Genomic DNA, 20,743 nt, shown 5'->3' on the forward strand with positions numbered 1-20,743 from the left:
TGTTGCTGTAGCACAACTGACTCCAAACTCTAACATGTAAATTGGCACAATTTTCATTGTGCAGTAATTTAATTTCAATTCCATTAGCAGCTTCTTAGACTCAATGTGATTATTCCTTTCTTTGGCTAGGCAATGTAGTTCTTGAGTATTACAAACCACAGACTTGAATTGATCTCTGAAGTCTTTAGAGTCCAAGAAAGTACTTCTAGTGCCTGTCACTGATACCAGTGGTGTTGGGAGGCAGCTCTTTTGTTATAAATGAGAGTGGTAGAACACTGGACCAGGTTGCTCAGAGAGGTGGTAGATGCCCCATCCCTGGAACCATCCAAGGATTGGTTGACTGGAACTCTGAGCAGTCTGATCTAGCTGACAGATGACTGGTTCAAGATGAAGACAAGATGAGCTTTAAAGGTCCCTTCCAACCCAAACAATTTTGTGATTTAGTGAAATGGTACAGTCCTTTTTTTTATCCAGAACTAGACAATAGGCTAAGTTAAAATGTGTTTCATAGTGAATACAGAGTGGGAAGAAGGTTCAGGATGCACAATACTCGGGAGTCAGATTGATCAGGTTGGACACAGTCCACTGAGACTAAACACTTCTTTGTTGCATGTACTCTAGCAACAGAATGTAAGCACAAAGAGAACCTATACTGCAGAAGACCCCGTGAACTCAGTGTTAATAGCATCCTTGTGCAGTAGGATTTCAAGTTCCTCTTTTGAATTAGGGCTTTGGACACAGTTATGCAACCCTATAAGCACCAACTTTCAGGATTTATCACTTGTCAGTGCACTTGTTCATAATACCAGCTGCAGGAAGAAGCAGTTTATTTTCAGCCAGACATGAGACAAACAGATTATCTGAAGAGAATGTACTTCCTTATAAGCTTGTCTGTGGTTTGTTTCTATTAGTTTATATTGCTTCCTGATGAGCTGATTTCTGTGGCTCATTCCTTAATCTGCTCACAGGTTAGAGGAAAGGGCCTGTGGCGATATTTGGAGATGGCTGCTTCTAAGTGGCAGAAGCCTGAGATGCTGCACTGCTTTGTGTTAAAAAGCCCCTGGGACTCAAACTTCTGTGCCAGCAGTAAATGAGTTGTTCTTCCATTCCATACAGCATCATGGTCAGCCATAAAACTGGGGGAGGATTGGCCTGGGGGTGGCAAACCCCTGCTCAGGGACTGGCTGTGCATTGGTCAGGGAGTGGTAAGCAACTGGATTTTGCATTACTTGTTCTGTATATTCTTTTATACTAAGTATTATTTTCCTTTTCTATCCCATGAAAATGTCTGTATCTCAATCCACCAACTTGAATTTTTTTCCTGATTCTCTCCCCCATCTCACACGGTGGGGACTGAGCAAACATCTGCATGGTGCTCAGGTGCCTACTGGCTTAAGCCACAACAGCAACATAAGACCTTCCTTTTCCTGGTCTTATAATTACTTTCTCAAGCCCAGGGGCCTCTCCCTTCTCTAATGGGATTTATTTCACCCTGCTGCAGAATCACAGATGCATACTAATATGATTGTTTCCTTCTCCCATTTCAGTTTTAGCTAATAGATTGCTTATAGGTGTGTGAAAACCTGCCTACCAGTTGTTGTATCACATCTAACTTCCTGATCACTGCTCATGGCATACATTACTCTCTTTCATAAAATAAGACTCTTAAGCAATATATCTAAAGCTGTGAATGATGTCTGCAGTGCTTCTCAGAATCTAGTATAGAAGAATTTTAGGTAGTTGAGACTCCACCAAATGCAAGATTGATTTTTTTTTTTTTTTTTTTAATAATTGTTATTTTTTAATTGCTGGCTAGTAAAAATCACTTTGGAAAAGGCCCAAATGACAAAAGATCAACAATAATTACCTAATTAAAGTTCCTAGTCCCAAACTGGAGGCAGTATCTTCTTAAAACATGTTTCCAACATTTTCAAGAAAAAAACTCAAACCACTAGATCTAATATCAGATTCTATGTGTACAAAGGGTATTTTTACTTAGTGAACTGTCTGCTATAGCTTGAAAACCATCTGCAAGCACAAAAAAGGCAGTCAAAATTCATTAAAAATAGGATTATTTTAAATTAACAAAAGTAGTCTTCATTTTTCCCACCACTCATTTGCACTTCAGAAAGGAAGAGCAAAGGTGTCTTTGAAATGAAAGTTCTATGTTGTAGGTTGGGTTGGTTTAGTCAGGGATTTTATTAATGTTAGTTAGACATGTTCCTTGTGTACCCCTATTTTTCCTCACAGTGGTTTGATCCAGGTTGTTTACCATGACAGTCACCTGTCAATCTTCTCACTCCTCCTGAGGTTTCTCCTTACATGGTTCTGTCAATCAGGGGTTGTCACTCCCTGTTGGGGTGTCAACCTTGTAACCACTCCCTGCTTCTTCATGAAAGTTCTGTGCCAATCACCCCACCTTGGCATTTCTGTTTGTCCCAAAACGCTGTACCCACCTCTGTTATGTCACCATTGGTTGTGAAACCCTATCTCGGTTTAACCCCATAGGGTGAGGCAGGTTTCCACCCTGTCCGCCCACCCCCTATTTAATCTGAGGCAATCTTTTGTCCGTGGCCATTTTGCCTTACAACGATGTGAGAGCCATTCACCCAGACCACACATGGGGGAATAAAAGTTCTCAGTTTCGCAGGCAAAGTGTCATTCTCTCTTCCCTTCGCTTCCTATCTGTGTGAAGCTACCGAAACTGCTAACCCATGCCAGGACACTCCGCAACCCTGGAGTGCCCGTAAACGTAGCAGCTATGGCCTCACAAAGAAGTGCTAGCCAGTGCTTTAGCTGCTTGAGGTCCTAATGAGCAAATGCCGCAGTTCTTCTGTTTGAAAATGAATATTTTTATGAGGAATAGTCTGCATAGCAAAAATTTGTCATCAAAACCACTATTAACAATGCCTCAGTGTGCTGCCAGAAGTGTCAAAATTGTTTTTGGCTGGGATTAGAATAATTTTCTTCATAGTAGCTAGTATAGGAGTTATATTTTGGATTTGTCCTGGAAACAGTGTTGGTAACAGAGATGTTTTTATTACTGCTGAGCATTGCTTATGCCTTATTATAATACTATTTAGTTTGGAAAAGACCTTCAAGACCATTTGTCAAACTGTAAACCCAGCACTGCCAAATCCACCACTGTCCCACGTCCCTCAGTTCCACATCTACACTTTGTCTGTGTAATACCTTCAGGGATAGTGATTCAATCACTTCCCTGGGCAGCCTGTTCCAGTATTGGATAACTTTTTATTGAAGAAATTTTTCTTTATATCCAGTCTAAACTTTCCCTGGTGCAACTTGAGGCCATTTCCTCTTGTCCTGTAACTTGTTACCTGGGACAAGAGACTAACCCCCACCTGCCCACACCCTCCTTTAAAGGCAGTTGTGTAGAGCAGTAACATCTTTCTTGAGCCTCCTTTTTTCCAGGCTAAACAACCCCAGGTCCCTCAGCCGCTTGTGCTTCAGCCCCTTAAAACTTGTGCTTCAGCTCCTTGTGCTTCAGCTGCTTGTGCTTCAGCCCCTAAACCAGCTTCATTACCCTTCCATGGACATGCTCCAGCACCTCAATGTCATTCTTGTAGTGAGGCCCAAAACTGAACACAGGATTTCAGATGTGGGTTCACCAGGGCCAAGCACAACAGGATGGTTACTTACGTGGTCCTGCTGGCCACACTATTTCTATACAGGCCAGGATGCCCTTGGTGTTCTTGGCCACCTGGGCACACTGTTGGATTGTGTTCAGCTGCTATCAACCAGCACCACCAGGTGCTTCTCCATTGGGCTGCTTTCCAGCCATTCTGACCCCAGCCTGTAGACCTGCATGGGGTTATTGTGACCCAAGTGCAGGACCTGGCACTTCATCTTGTTGAACCTCATATTGTTGACCTTGGCCCATTATCCAGCCCATCCAGATTCCTCTGTAGAGCCTTCCCACCCTCCAGCAGATCAATACTCCTTCCCAGCCTGGTGTCATCTGCAGACTGATGATACCCTCACACAGATCATAAAGATATTAATGAGAACTGGCCCAAGCACTGGGGAGCACCGCTGGTGACCAGCACTTCCAGTCACTACCCCTCTCTAGACCCAGCCATCCAGACAGTTTTTTTTACCAAGCGAGGAGTGCACCTGTCTAAGCCACAAGCAGCCAGTTTCTCCATGAGAATGCTGTCAGAAATTATAGCACAGTCTTCAGTAAAATCTAGGTAGAAAACATCCACAGCCTCTCCCTCATCTCCTCATCAGGTCACCTTGTTATAGATGAAGATCCAGTTTGTCAAGTCAACCTGTCTTTTACAAACCCACACTGGCTGGGCCTGATCCCCTGATTGTGGTGTGTGTGCCATGTGATGGCATTCAGAAAGATCTGCTCTAGGGCCTTCCTGGCACTGAGGTGAGGCTGACAGGCCTGTAATTCCCCCTTCCAACCCTTCTTGTAGATGAGTGTTGCATTTGCTAACCTCATGTCACCTGGGACCTTCCTGGTTAGCCAAACCTGCTAGTAAATAATGCCAGGGTTCATGGGTTCAATCCCCATATGGGCCATTCACTTAAAGAATTGGTGATCCTTCTGCATGCCTTCCAACTCAGACTATTGTGTGATTCTGTAAATGATGGAAAGTGGCTTGGTGATCTCTCTTGTGATCCCTTGGGTGCATCCCATCTGGCCCCGTAGACTTGTGCTGATGTCATGTTCAGCAGATAAGGCAGAGGTAAGACAGAAGAAGTGGGGGATGTTCAGAGTTGATGGAGTTTGTTTTCCTAAGTTACCATAAAACATGATGGAGCCCTACTTTCCTGGAGATGGCTGAACACTTGCCTGCTCATGGGAAGTAGTGAATGCACTCCCTGTTTTGGTGAACTTGTGTGCATGGCTTTTGCTTTACCTGTTATACTGTCTTTATCTCAACCCACAAGTTTTCTTGATGTTCCTCTTCTGAGTCTCTTCCCCATCCCCTTGCAGGGAGGGAACAAGTGGCTGTTTGAAGTTTAGTTTCTGGACTGGGTTAAACCCTGGTAGTTGGTCAACAGCATCAAATATACTTTAATTTGTATTTGAAGAGAGATGTAAAATATATTACCTAACAGACACAGAGAATACCCTAAAAATAAAGCAATATACTGAAAGTAACAAAGCCTAACTGGTAACAGTAGCTCATCGCATATTTGTTTCATATTGGTTTTTAGTCTGCACAAAAAATTCTGAGTCTTTAAAGCTGAACAATCAAATGATAATGGAAAGTTTAAAAATGGGAGGTTGCATGAGAAACATTATTGCATATTTAGGTACATTTTTAAGTCTCTAATGTTATTTCAAAGAGAGCGAGAATTAGATTTTTTACAAAGTTGCCAGTGTGTTAAAGCTAACCTGCTGGGAATGACTTTTGGGAGCTTGTGATAACAGGTATAAATTATAAGCTTCATGGTTATAAACAACCCGTATGTGGATGTGTTGAATCTACTATGCAGTAGAGAAATCTTCTTTGCACTTCTGCATGTGTATATATGAAATGTTTTGGATTTTGTAACTGTAAAAACCCATCTTGCCATTTACAGTCTGGATCACTAAGCCTCAACCAGCAAGATTATGACTCTCCAATCCACATTAATAATTCAGTGTAAAATATCTTCACGAAGCTTGTAGCCCTGTCAGAGATAAAATGTTTATATTTTCTGGAGACATTACGTTAAAAGCAAAACGTATTTGTATGCTGCAAGCATTAGCAAATCTAGTCATGGTGGATGTGTTATGAAACGAAGACTGTAATTTTGAACCCAACCTTGCATTATCACTCACGTTGATTTGTGGTCGGTACTGTAAGGGGAAATGCATGATAAAACTGCCCTGTCTGGACAGGTGTTATGGGTGAGGACAAGTGGTAAAACCTGAATCCCAAACCATATTCACTTCTGATCTCCATATGGAGTATGAGGTTTGCCAAATACATCAGGTTTGGTCTCTCTTGTTAAAACATGTTTTGAGTTAGTGTTTAATTTGGTCTGTTTTTCTCACATCTCTATCTAGTGTGCCCTGCCTGACTCTTAGGGTGACAAAGGTGACACACGCAGATATGTTTCTACTGAAGTCTGCTTTAGTCAAAATGACTAATTGACTAATGAAAGATGGCCTAGCTACTGTTTGTCAAACTCATGCAGTCATATTTGCAACACAATCAGCCTTTTAAAAGCAGAGGCTTATGTCATCAAGTCTTCCTTTGAACTTTTGGATTCTCATTAGAAGCACAAAGCTTTGTCATACTGTTGCAAAAATTCATATTTTAAGAACTGTTAAAACCTTTGAACATAAAGTTTAATGATAATACTTGCAGGAATTAAATACTTCCATCGAGCATCGGTGCTTATGGCCATTAGATGTTCACCACCTGCTACCTAACCTGGGACTGGGGTTTGCCTCAGAACAGGGTCCAATTGCAACAAATGCTGAACAGACATAGTCAGTAGCAGTAGAAAAAAATGGTTCTGTTCCCGAGCTTAAGGTTTCAAAACACAGGCCTGAAGAGGAGTGGGGAAATGGGGCAGAATGAGCCACCTGTGCTATCAAGGGCTTATTACCCATCTCTTAATACTTGTTAATTTTTTCAGGAATGGGGATCTGTCTCAGGATTCACCACTGGTAGGCAAGGATTAGCCAGTTTTAAAGACAGCTAAAAAAGAAGGTGTGCTGCAAATAGACTGGAGGAAGAAGTGGGAAACATGTAGGCTGAAGCTACGAGGAAGTGGTGAACCTTAGTGGAATGGGAGGGAACTGAGAGGCAACCCATCCTACCTGCCCCACCAAATCATTGTGGCACCTGTGTTTCTGCTCAAGCTTCTTGTATGACCTGTTCTGCTGGCTCAGGAGTCTTCTCAATTTGCTGATCTGGATTTGTTGAGAAATGCTGGCCCTCATAGGGGAATGATTAAGGCATGTGGCTGTACAGTCCTGGAAGCGGTCAGCCACAATGGACTGGAGGATACAGAGCCTTACAGGGTTATTATGACTCTGCCAGTGCTGTGTCCTTCCCACTGCACCCTGCAGTGATGTGAGGGGTCACTTCTCTGTCTGCTCGCACATTCCCTTCCTGCAGTGCTTCTCCTCAGCTATTGAGGTGGCACTAAGCACCTATGGTTGCTCTTAGTAGTAATGTTGGGGGACATGCAGCAAGCCATCAAGCAAAGACAGCTTTCTCAGTGATTCTTCTGCGAATAAGTTACTTAGGAATAAACCCCAAGTCTCATGGCAATATCTTCATGAGCCTACTTCAGAGCTGGAGTTAGTCTTTTGAATGATAAAGCATTTTCTGTTCTTCAAATCAACAGATTCCTTCCACTTAAGCCACCAAAACTGTATTTTTATACTTGCTTTTGCTACAACTGGAGCACAATTGCTGGGAGGTTGTGTATGTAAGATCCTGATTTTCACTTCTTTTTTCCCTGAGTGAAAGATTGCCACAGACCAAATGTCTAAACAGTTCACAATGACACCTCTAATCCTGATGAGAAATTTGCCCATTTTCATTACTAAAGACACCCTTCTATGTGCAAAACAGAATACCTGGTGTCAGTGAAGAAGTCTTGTATTTTTCTTGAGCATAGTTTGGTTGTTGTGGTTTTGGTGGTTTTGGTTTTTTGGTTTGTTTTTTGCTGGGTTTTTTTTTTTTTTTTTTTCCCCCGCAGGAATAAACCAACAGTTATAATCTTGACTTTTGCTCTGTGCACCGTAGTAGCTTTTTTATAACTGGTGGTCTCAAAGAGCTATACAATAAGTGGAATTTCTGTAACTAATTGTAAGCATATTCTGATTTAGATCAGGTTTTCTTATAGTCAACAAAGCCGAAAATCAAACTGTTTACAGTTAGTAAGCAACAGCATCAGAGTTCTGATCCTGGACATTTTTTCAGATCAACCAGTTAATTAGAGACTGGAGCACTGTGTGCATACATTTTGCTTATTGTGTCTACAATGAGCAAAACAGTGTTTTATTGTTCCATGATGCAACATGCAAAAGAATATAGCAGGGTGAACTAAATTTTGCATATAATGAATAAACAAGAAGGGTTATGTCAGTCCTAAACATGTAACAAGTGTAATCTGGGCTGCAGTCAATTAATAATGCCTTTCCTAACATAGAAGAACAAAGGTGAGGCTGTGCCTGTGCTGACCTCAGTGCAATCATTTAATGGCTGTAGTATTTATTTCCACTAGTGCTTTCAGTGTCAGTGGAGGATCAAAGAGAATCCAGCTTTGTGCTGGCAAAAGTTCTGCCTGAGAGCAATATCCCTCCCTTCCAAGACCTATTTTGCAGTTTTCATACATACTGCATTATGTTGGTTCTTACTATTCTGCATGCTTCCTGTTACATAATTCCAAACTGCTCAAACCTTTAATACAATATCCAATTATGCCCATAAGCTCTGGCTCACATTTTTCAAGAATTAATATCTAAGGCTACTACAAGGAAGGGATACCCTCTCCTTCTCATACAGTAGACCAAGGCAGAGACAAAGCCCTAGCTCTTGGCCTTCTGCAGCATAAATCTGTGTATTTTATATCAGCCTTGTCAGTAAAGCTTTGTCAAAGCAGAACACTGTAAGATGTGCCTTGGGATAGTCCTGTTGTGGTTAGGCAAGCTGGGTGTGACCAAGGTCAGAGGTGAAAGTTGTGGCTTCATGTCGAAATTCTAAGAAATTTCCAGCTTCTACCTCAGAAACAGAGTTAACAGTAAAGCCTAGTTAGTTTTTTAGATGTTATATTAATTATCAAACACAGAAACTTCTATACTGACACAGAGTGATCTGATTGCCTCTTATTATTTAAAGACTCTGGTCAGCCTTCATGATGGATTGACTAAGCACTTTATTGGAAACCCAAGAATCAGTGATCATCATGAGGCTACATACAGTGTGCAAACAGAGCACATTTCCAGTTAGTACTGTTTCCATGTATGTGTTACTTCCAAAGGGCTAATCTTCAAAAATCAGGACAAAGAAGAGAGACACAAATCAATTGTGAGGGACCGTCTTTTACATAAAATTGTGAATGGAAGTTAGGTCTTCAGTATGCATTTATTGTAAGATCAGAAAGCTGCGTTCTGTCATCTGTTTTGATGGGGAAAGCTTGTTTCAATAAGGGATTGAAAACTATTTGATGTAAACAATATATGCAAATGGTGAGGGAACTATGCATAGCAATCAATATAAATAAATTGCTCTGTAAATTGATAACAGGAAGCTAGAAATATTAAGGAAAATCCATAGCAGATATTTTCTACATACACTTGCAATAAAAAATAAATCATAGTGATGGCATAAGTTCTCCTAAATTGCAATGCATAATTGCAATGCAATGCATTTGCTATTTGGTGCAAAGTTTTTGTTTTCTTGTTGTTGTTGTTTTGGTTTTTTTTTTTTAATGACTGCAAGAGATCAGCCAAGAACATTGCTCCACTTGATAGCAACTGTTCTTTTTTTTTCTCAGTGGTGCTTTGTCCATCTGGAAGGAAATGTTTAAGGTGTAACTTAGTTGGCAATTAGTTTTGGTAAAATCATTGTCTGGCTGAAAGGTGTACAATGTCACCTGAGAATGTCATACACTATATACCTACCCCATTGATGAATAGAGAGTCAGGCTCAAACACACGTTTATAGTGTTATAGAAATATATATAGCCCCTGAAGCCAGGGCTATGTGTTTAAATTAGACAAAAATTCTTAATATATAAAGCAGGGAGCACATTAGCATGCTATATTTCATGTCAGACTTATTTTATAATTTTCTACATGATTTTATTTCAGTGCTGTTTTGTAAGTGAAAATCTTTACAGTTCAGTTTGGGCTGAAGTTTGTTCTGTGTAGTTTCCCATTTCACTGACATCCCACTAGTAGCATTTCAAACAATCGAATGAGAGTCTGCCTTACGAGTTTTCAGATGTAGGTCCATCCTAATGTGCAGTTTTATTTTGGTATTGAACTAACATTGGAGGTCATTTAATGCTCTGCAGATTGCAGAGCTGTAAAAATTCACTGTGAGTAGTATGTCAGGAAAAAATTAACATGAAAACAACAAAAAAGCCCAAACAAAACCCAACAATGAAACAACAAAGCAAACAAAAAAACCCCCTCAACAAATACATTCCTTTGGTCATTATTTTTTCGGATTATGTATATGGTTATAGTTTATCTGACAAAGCAGAGGATTTTTCAGGAATGGTTTTTACGTGGGACAATAGGCCTGTTCTCTCTACCCCTGGCGACCAGCCCATTCCACACCTTTGGCTTCGGGCCGTGGCACTTTGCACAGCTTCTATGGCCAAGAGAGCCAGCTCGACACGATGCAGGAGTATTGTACACCAAGTGCAAGGTATGAGACAGTCACCTCTGCTATTAGCAGCAATGGAAAAGGCATCGAGGGAAATCTGAGCTTGAACTGGAAGATTTTAGGGGAGAGAGATTTCCACGAAGTATTTTCAACAGCATGCTTCAACAGGAGGGTACGCTTGTTGCTACCACCCCCAAACCGACCTCCCAGCGCTTCAGGAAACTTCTTCCTTACGGGAAACTCCTCCCTGTACCAGCCCCGGTGCCGGGTCAGCCGCGGCCGGACCGGCCCCGGCGCATGTGGGGCAGGCGGGGCGGGAGGCGGGCGGAGCAGATCGGCCGGGCCGTGCCGTGCCGAGCCGAGCCGAGCGGGCCCGGAGCGCAGCGGCCGGGGAGGCTCCGCTGCCGCGGGAGGCGCGCTGCTCTCCGCGCCGGGCCCTGCATGGCCGGGGAGCCATGGCCGGGGAGCCGCTCTCCTTCCGCGCCTTCTGCGCCGCCCGCCCCGCCGGCTGTGAATACGGCTACGGGCACGGCGATGGGCTCAGCGCGCTGCGAGACCGCGAGTTCCCCCGGCTCCGAGGTACCGGGGGCGGGCCGGGGGCGGGGGACGCCCGGGCCATTCCCGGCTCGAATCGGCCCCGGGCGGGAGGGCTCTGGTACGAGGAAGCGGCGGCAGGGGCGGGGACGCTAGCAGAAAGCGCTGGGCTCGGCTCACTGCGGTGATTTCTGCGGCACGGTCGGCAGATGCGGGGCCGCTCTCCCTCTCCTCCTTCTCCTCCCTATCGTCCCTGTCCTCCCTCCGCCACAAATGCCTCAAAGGTGCCATGGATTCAGTAACAGGATTTCGATATGGATATGAAGAGGGGGCTTGGGAGGGGAAGGAGAAACATTATAATAGCAAATCATCCCATTTCTAGTGAAAGTTATAGTTAGGTATTTGTGACCTGCATTTACTTTTACAGGTTTTCCCCAGCATTAAACATCATTGTGCATACTACTTCAAGTATAATAGTGATGGTTATATGATTATATGACAGTAATTTGTTCTGTTTAAAGAAGTATCAATGCTTATGATACTGGCATTTCAAAAATATTAGGACAAAAAGCTCCAGGTAGAGAGTGGAGTAACTAGCATCAGTTTGGATGCCCTACAACTGTTATTTAGGCCACTGTTTCTCTTGATAGGTTTATGTTACTGCTCATTTTATTTTTGCAATTTCATGAAATTTTGTGATTGAATACATGAGTGGGCTTTCTCACCCACGTGTGTTTAGATTGAATGGAGGTATACTTGGCCTCTAGAGGAACGTGAGAAAAGCTTAAGCAGCACTTGGAAGAACTTGAAGATTTCGTAAGTCAATGTCACAGTCTGTTATTCGATGTAGTGATTGCACCAGTGATAATTTGAACAAAAGAATTTGCTTGTCCAAAATTTAGGTTTAAATTCTGATAAGTGGCTATTTTTTAACTGAAACATTGTTTAGGCCTTTAAGCAGATGAGTTTTTAAAGCTCTCAAGAATTAGGCTCATTTCTCCGGGGCTCCCCAGTTTTAAAATAAAGTGTATCTGTCAATGAATGATGTCTGGTGGATTAGTCTGGTTCCCAAAGGGAGGTTACTGCAAAAGCAGAGCATTAGGAGTTTTTCTCCATGTGGAAATGTTTTTGCTAATGTAGTCTTCTGAGTTGCTCAGCCTGCTGAAATAAGATGTAGATAACTTAGCTTAGACTATTTCTAGAAAGAGATGAATAAATACAGGGTATAAAATAGAATCTTCAATACTGTTAGCTAATTGAATTCACATAATTATCTATGGTAAGGTGACCTAGGTTGCAAAATCCTTCTGTCTTTTGATTTCCCACTTGGAATTTTAACATGTTATCCAGTTAATGAATTGTCATCCATTCATCTTGCAAGCTTTTCACTTCTGTGAGGAAACTGTGTCTGTGAGGAAATGTAACTCATTGCTGTGCATGCATGTGGTGTCCTGTCTGGGCATTCTTGTCTGAAAAACAGCAGCATGTTTCTGGTCAGGAACTGGTGCCTTCAAGTGATATCACCAATGCCAAATGAAAGGTGGTCAGGGACAGGTTCCTAGGCCTAGAGTCCCCTGCCTAACACATCTCTTGGTCTCAAAGCTGACTAATTGGACTAGTCCAGGACAGACTCCAGGAACTGGCTGACAGTAGACCAGTGTGGATGAGAAGCACACTGCTTTTATTTATTTATTGGCCTCCTTTTATTTAGTCATGTATCCCCACCTGCCAAAGGTCTCAACACCTGACGTTGATGTAATGAGAAGTCTTTTAAAGCTCTCAGTTTTGATGTCTTGCAGAAACAAGGCAAAGAAAGAGTGGCTAATGTACAGGTTGGTGGCAGCAACAGTAAAGAAAGGAACCTTCTCCAAGTGACTCTCAAAAATTAACATTTAGCTGTTCAAGCATTTTCAGTGGCCTGCTAGAACATGTAGGTTGCAGGATGAGGTAGAAGTTTTACATCTCTGGTGGCCTTGGACCAACTCTCTGGTTAAGTCCTAATTGTACAAACAGTGATTCACTATAGGAACTTCTACCTATTCATGCTGTTGATCTCTGCTCTGTGTTTCCCTACTGCACAAAGCTGCTGCATTTTTGTCCCTTCTAGTAAAGAGCAGTCTTGACTAGTTCCACTGGGTAAAAGAGAATATGTGCTATTTTAGGGAATTAACAGGAATCATAGAATCATAGAATGGTTTGGGTTGGAAGGGACCTTAACGATCATCTAGTTCCAACCCCCCTGCCATGGACAGGGATACCTTCCACTAAACCAGGTCACTCAAAGCCCCACCCAGGCTGGCCCTGAACACCTCCAGGGATGGGGAGTCCACAACATCCCCAGGCGACCTGTTTCAGCCCCTCACTCCCCTTATAGTAAAGAGTAATCTAAACCTACTTTCTTCCAGTTTTAATCCATTCCCTCTTATTCTATGAGTACATGTCCTCTTCACCTCTTCTTTAAGACTCCTTTAGGTACTGGAAGGGGCTACAAGGTCTCCCTAGAGCCTTCTCTTCTCCAGACTGAACAGCCTCACTCTCTCAGCCTGTGCCCTGTTTATTTGGGTCATGCCTTGAAGATCTTTTGGTCATTAAAGCTGGTTAAAAATCCAGATTTTGCTGTTCACTTTTTGTGTGAACAGAATTTTTGGAGTGCCCTTCTAGATACCCGTGAATTAAGCCTAATGTTTGATTTAGGAAGTGTCATTTTTTTTATGAGCATCATGTGGGTAGTAATTATTGTGTATCAATGTATTCACTTTTTCCTGATTACTAATATTTTGTGGCATCCATTAAGGACATATTGTGCAAATGGTGTTCCTGGGGAAGGCAGAAATATTTTCTGTATTACTGACCGTTGCTTACATGGTGCTGGTGCTTCTGTTGTAGCTTTAGTATGAATAGTTGCACAGATGCCTGTTGAGCAGAAGGTGCAGCAGATGTCTGGAGGGAGCACCAGCTTAGCTACCAGGCATACTGTGAAGGCAGGATTTCTCGAAGGTGGTCCACCTGTGGTTGTATCGAGTCTTGGGGAGTTTCACTCTTAGCTCCATCAGAAGGAAGGTAGGGTTCATACTCAGTGTGTTGGGGATTTCCCCTTCAGGTTTTGTGAAGAGATAAAAAGAACTACTTTACTTCCTTAAATCAGCAGGGGTCCCTCTGTTTTGGCACAGAAGCCTTAAGTTTTCCCTTTTAAGCCAAAGTTTATCTTTGCTTCTGTAATTCAAAGGCTGTTAGCTGATGACTAGAGCAGCCCTTTCTAAAAATATATGTGGAGTCTGTGAAACAGATCGCTGTTTCACAGGCAGCAGCGTATGTGCAATATGTGACCTTGACTTTAATCTTGTGAGCAGTGTACCCTTATCTGCAGTGTAGGATTTTAAATTGTGCTTTGGAAACGGATAAAGAAATCAGCAGGAGTTTATAGGTTCTGTTGTTAAGTAATGGGGATGAATATGCTTCTGTGATGTTTATCATAGCAAGGAAAATACCAGGTTCAGTTTGTATCATGGTTTTAAAAAAGAAAAAGCTGACATGTGATTTGGATGCAGCATTTAATCACAAGATACCTTTCCATTTTAAGTTGTGTTGCCAGTATTCTTGTCTAATATAGCTGTGGTAGTTCAGTGGGAGTGTTCAAGAGCAGTAAGCAGTGGATATCCATTCTCCAGATAAAAACCAACATGTAATAGGAATCAGGTATTCTTTAAGGGCTACTGACTATTTGAAGACAGTCTTTAGGTGAGCTTGAGATGGACTGTCCCATTTGATGTCAATTTGGTCACTGTCCTGTACTTCAACATGATGCCTTACCTTAGTATGAACATTTGTGGTATGTATGATTACATACAACTAACAATAATAATGAAATTTTTCTGTTAGACAAAGAGGAAAGGCAGACTGAGCTTTGAGTAAGAGAATTGGCCTTTGTTTCTTTGGGACTCAAATGATGTCCCATGAACTGGTCACCTGTAAAAGGGCTTATTTTACTGTTCACTTAAGGAATAGCTGGGTTTTGGATCTGACCTTACACAAAAATAAGTCTGTTTTTACTCATATTGCTGGTAATTATTTGTGTGGTGACTTTTCCTGTTAGTAGGAGAATGTGAAAAGCAGATCTCCTGTGTGTGCTGCAGTTAAGTCCTCAAGCAGCTCAGTTAGCAAAGTTCATCTCTGTCCCCTGAGAACAGAAAAGTCTATTTTGTCACCTTTAGGGTAATCTAATTTTCTTTTGGGTGAACTTCAGAAGTAAGAAATACATTCTGGTGTGTCAGCTCAGAGTGATTTTGTTGATAGGTAGCTAATGCTCGCACTTTATGAAACTTGTGAAGATGAGTGGACGGTGAGCCTCGAGTCATGCTCACCTCTTGATCATAAATGTAGGCTTGCCTTGTCAACCAGAAATTCTACCAGTCTTGTGCCTGAGGCTTTTTCTTTATTTTGGAAAATAAAGGGGAAAAAAAAGAAAAACTTTTGCATCCTAAAATGACTGCTTTTGGAGGGGTTTGTTTGTTTTGTTTTGCTTTTTATAAGACCATTCTGTTCGATCTGGTAGCTATCTTCCATATGCTTTTAGGTTACTCTGCTGATTTCTTAGCTGTTAATAGTTTTTATCTGTGGATGAATCTTTTCCTTTTAATCTCACTTTTTTTCTTATTTTTGAAAACTCAGTCACTTAGTTTTTCAGCAAACCTTTAAGTTCTTTGAGCAGTATTGGTCTCTGACCAAATAGGCAAATTTGATTTTATTTTTTAAAAACCAGTTTGATAGTGAGGGATAAGTTTATTTTAATTAATTTTTGTCTGAAGACTATCATAAACCAGAAACAAGACATGTGGCATTTTATGGTCAGGTGCAGTGCTAATGTGAATTTCCTGAAGCACACCCACCCACTGCTGACCAGAGTTGATACAGCATTTCCTGGAAAGGACAAAGTATTTCTCCCACATGCAGATGCTGGCCTATGTTAATATAAATCCAGAATTTGCCTCTCCCACACAAAGGCAGCAATAGCAATGTGTAGGGGAAGGATGAGGCTGCTTTTTATTGTCTCACTGGAAGATCCTGTGTAGCCTAGAAGAGATGCTAATTGTGCTGGGGAATAAGTCTGATTTTCCTTATCTCTAGCTCGTCCTGAGCAAAGGAAAAATCTTCTAAACCTTTCAATTTGGTGTTTAAAGCTGAGAGCTCTGCTTTCTACCACTGTCCAGGCCTTTTCACTCTACTCAGTGACTGTGAGATCTCTGGTAACCTGCTCCTGTCCTCTGCAGCCTCTCCACCGGAGTGTGATTTGGTTTTTTGAAACACCTGTTTATTTTTATTTGGAGGGGAAAAGAAAGAAAAAGATGTTATCTTAATCAAAGGAAGCTGCTGTTGGACAGTCTGAAATGCTAGAAGACATCTGGGGAGATGAGTTTAGTGGGTGGAGAAGGTACTGTAAAAAGAAGCTGTAGTATGGGAAGTGTAACTGCACAGCTAATGACAATTGTTTTGTAAAAATAAAACATACATATGCTCATGTAAAGCCTTAACGCTTCCTGGTGATTTCAAGTCAGCAGCAGTTATCTACATAAGTTCTAATATAAAGAATTGATATCAAAGAGGAAACATGTGTTAAGCATAAAGTAAGTTTAGTCCCAAATGCAATAACAATAGCTGTGTGATAGTTTCAGATGTTTTCCTCTCCCTAAACAGAAGTAACAAGTAGTGTTAAGGAATTCCTTACATTGCATTTCAGGGTTCATAAGATGGTCTACTCTGTGCAGGACTGATCTTTCCATTGCTGTTAATGATGGACATAGCTCTAAATGAAGGGCAGTCAATGATATTGTCATTGTAATATTTCAGCACGGAAAACACTTTTAGTTACTTTGAAGTTTAGTCAGTGGAAAAAAAAGAAATGTGGAGCAGGAAAGCTGTCCCAAACCCTATAAATTTGATGCAGCTGATATGAACTCCAAATATTCAGTGGTATTTTAGAAATAAATAGTTAATCAGTTGGGACTAGATTCTTTACAAGAAGAAATAATCATATATAGACACTGGATTTTTTAAGTCAATATGTAGATGTGAATAAATATTAGATTTGGGAAGATAATTTATGGAACTCTACAGATGCTGCAGGGTATCCCACCCATTTTCTAAAAAGTTGCACTTTTAATTAAAAGATAAATTATCTCCTAAATTAATGCCTATACAAGATGTATATTAGTATTTGAAAGTATTGAAACAGGCAGATGTTCTACTTAGAAGAGCACATGATGCTTTTTTATCTCTTACTCAAAAATTGGAAAAGCACCAGTCTTTTTCCTACAAGTTACCACATCACTGGTGTTTTCTGTTGTAGGCACACAGTTTATGGTAATTGGGAGTGGGGCTGCAGCCGAGCCTCATCCCCAGTGGGCTACAGCTGTGCAGGACAGGTGACCAGCATTGAAGCTAAAGGGACATGGAGTGCCGAGGTGCACTGACCACTCTCAAAAGGGAACAGAGGGCACACAGGTGTAAGGCACGTATGATGAAGGGTATAAAAGGTTGGACTGAAGAGCAGTAAAGGGCTGTAGATGCTTGAAGTCTTCTTTGGTGTTGGTTGTGTCTCTACTGTAGTCCCAGCAGCTTGCTTTCTTCTGTTGCTTTTGTGTCCTCTTAGAGTCTTCTGTTTGTCCTCTTGGGTTGTTGTGATGTTGCTTTATGTGAGATGTGTATTGATTTCTTCCCAGCCCATTTCTATATGTTTCTGTGTGATCATTGACTTTTTTTTAGTGTTAAATATAAGATTATTAATTAATGAGTGTGTGTGTGTATGTATGTTTCCAGCAGAAGCAATCTGATTCTGGTGTTCCTGCACTTATACTGGAATTTCTTCTGCCAAATCAGAACCTGGAATCTGATGCCCTTGAAATTTCCATTAAATGTTAGGATAGGAATTCCCATTTCTGCACTGCTTGTTAAAATTCAGGGGTGCTCCCTGTGTAAGGACAAATAGAGAAGTGAGAGGTCAGTTTTTGTTGATCAGCTTGATTCATTGCATGCCTTGTATCAGAGAGATGCTGCAGAGGCAGTGAAGAGGCTGTCATTGAATTCAGGAAGGCTATACTGCAGAGCACTGCATAGTAAAAAGCACCAATATGAGACTGATGAGTGTGTGGACAGCACAATATGCTTGGAGAACAGGAAGTCAGTAGGATGCTTAACTCGGAGAGGATATTTAGGAAGCAGGATGAGCGTCCAGATGCCTCAGGCTTTCTATAACTTCTTGTTCTTGGCCCAAGCCATCAATGCAGATGTTTTCCTTTGTGTGACACTGAAGTACTTGTAAGGTGGGCTTTTTTTTTTTTTTTTTATTTCTTTTGCTTCCCTGAACTTGAAAAGGGGACTAAAACAAAATAAGATTCTTTTTAGGAATATGTCAGCTTGGGGTTGGTATAATTATTTTCCCTTCCTAAGTTAATCATGCTGTTAGTGTTACCATGTCTCCATATTGAGAACCATTGACTGGTTTCTATCACATTTGGTAGAAGGGAATGTGTTTTGAGAAGGCAGTTAGGAAAAGGGTGGTGTCAAGACTGAAGTTGTGGGACAGGGATGTCAGAGTTACAGAGAAACAGGTGTAGTAGGGCAGGGAGGTGTAAAGATGGGCTACAAAGCATTCAAAAGTCAGACTTAATTAGTTTAATTGCTAGTGAGTCAAGTTGTTAGGATCCTGGCAGTATTTGTATCAACCCAGATAGATCCTGTGCCTTTGTGCTCTTTGCCCCTTCACCTTTTGCTGTGCTGTAGAGAAGTGATGGTCTGTGAGATGCCTGCAGTGGGGATGTGACCCCAGCTAGGCAGCTATTGTGAGAGTGGCATGCAGAAAAGTGCAAAATTGCTCTTTTCCCCCAGTATGTGAAATACATGCATTAAATTGGAAGGCAAGGCTTACTCCTCCACAGTCTTCTATTTCCCCTTCTTGCTTTCAGCATTTTCCTGACTCACTCATGGTTCCTTGTAGCAGCCATGGGAATATGGCTTTCACATGAGAAGTAAGAAACAGATGTTTCTGTGCTCATTCAGTTTAGTCCCTGGAGCACCAGGATCTAAAATGCTTTTAAAAGAAAGCTAAGAACATGACTGGACAGGGGTTTTGTCATGGTCTTCCTAAAAGAGAGAGATGTGATCACAAGGATGTGATATTTTGGTGACATCGTTAGCTGTGAGGGATGATTATACAACTAAGCTTGTTTCTTCTGCCAATGTGCAAAATAATGTTCCAAATTAAAATTTGGAAAGATGACAGGAAGCTTATTTGAAGAAATATTCATTAATTAAATTAATGGTGTATGAATTAATTTCATTACTGCACAATTAAACACCAAATATCACTGTGTGTACCCCTTTGCAAACTTATGAACGGGTCAGGTGAAGCTACAGTCATCAGAAAGTTTCTTCTGTAATTTCTTCCAGAGGAAGAAATTGAAGCCCAGGATTTTTCACATTTATGTTCATGCCACACCGCACATTAAACGTGTCATAATTCAGTAATTTGGAACTGATTATATTAGTAATGCATTCCAGCATATGTTGCCTTTCTTTAGAAAAAAAGGAAGAAAAAACTTTGTATTGCTGTTGAGTAAAATACCTTGTTCATCTGCTGTGCTATTCATTTCCCAATTTATTGAAGAGTGTAGCTTATTAAATGTGTCTCAGAGCTGCATTTTTATTACTTGTATGCCTGCCTATACTTTTTCTAAATGTTAAACAGTTAGAATTGTCCAAAACCAAAATGTTACTTGGCTGCTCTGGCAGAATGCAACTTTCTTTAAATCTGTCATTGTCTTTTATTCATCACACACTAGGAAAATATTTCTTACATATTAAATCAGTTTAGGTGTGTATAAGCCCAGTGAGCAGAGTGACATTTCTTTCTCTAATACCTTGTCCAATCTCAGCCTTGATAGACAATTTGCTTTGATAATGCACCTTGCCTTCTCATGAGACTGGATAAAAAAAGATAAATGAAAGTGGATACCTAGCAAGAATTCCCTACTTAGCAGACTGAATGGCCCAAAATTAAAGACTGCATGAAAAAGAAGCCTTTGCCATCCACAGACATGATGTTTTTTCCTCCCCACACACAAACTCGCTGGTATTACTTAGCTGGGAAGCTGACAAAACTAATGTTCAGACAAAACTGTATGCAGGTAATTGCACTCTGTTGGTCACAGAGTTTGTGTTCACAACAAATGGAGCATTTGATTAATAAGTAAGTTCCCAAAGAATGCAAATTCCTCAGAAGTAACATATTTTTGGCAAGCATTGGAACTGGCTGCTCAGGGAGGTGGCAGAGTCACCATTCCTGGAGGTGTTCAAGAAATGACTGGGTTGTGGTACTGTGCTGTGCTTTAGTTGACAAAGTGGGGATTGGTCACAGTTTGGAGTCGATGACCTTGGAGGTCTTTTCCAACCTTAAAAATTCTTTGGTTCTTTGATATCATGGAAGGTTGTCATGAAGTATAGCATTATGATTATGTTCCTCTTCTTACTACCTTAGCATGGATGCTTAGTGACAGGTACAATGCTGCCAAGACAGCCTGATGTCACAAATGTGGGAGAACTCTTTGCCCTTCTAAAAAGGAGATAATTTAATACCACAATAAGTGCATGAAAATATGTGCCATTTAAATTCATCAGAAGTGACTTGGAAGACTTGGACTACATAAGAAATAAACTATAAACCATGTAAGCTATGATTTGGGTAGCATGAAATTACATGCAAGAGACATTAAAATGCAAAAATAACCTTTAAGGGATGACTCAAAAGGTGTACTTTTAAGATAGACTAAGGAAATAAGCGTATGACATCTCTGAACTGCACTGCAGCTCACTTTTTCTGGGGATAGAGCAGCCCA

The 20,743-nt window shown here is 41.2% G+C and overlaps 1 protein-coding gene across 8 annotated transcripts in view; it reads left to right on the forward strand.

Annotated features, from left to right (window-relative positions):
- Positions 1-319: 319 nt before the first annotated feature.
- Positions 320-20,743, forward strand: part of MOCOS (molybdenum cofactor sulfurase) — a 223,742-nt gene continuing 203,318 nt past the window's right edge. For 4 of the 8 annotated variants that reach the window (XR_011000724.1, XM_068195370.1, XM_068195391.1 and 1 more), the window contains exon 1: positions 10,658-10,901. Coding sequence is in view for 4 of the 8 variants with exons in the window: in XM_068195370.1 (XP_068051471.1) it covers positions 10,778-10,901 (124 nt within the window). In the remaining 4 variants the exon portion in view is untranslated. Of the gene's footprint in view, positions 452-1,105; positions 1,206-10,657; positions 10,902-20,743 lie in introns of those variants that run through there. The other 4 variants (XM_068195409.1, XM_068195381.1, XM_068195436.1 and 1 more) reach the window with 4 other exon arrangements.

Source organism: Anomalospiza imberbis, chromosome 1 (assembly GCF_031753505.1).
Source record: "Anomalospiza imberbis isolate Cuckoo-Finch-1a 21T00152 chromosome 1, ASM3175350v1, whole genome shotgun sequence".
NCBI lineage: Eukaryota > Metazoa > Chordata > Aves > Passeriformes > Viduidae > Anomalospiza > Anomalospiza imberbis.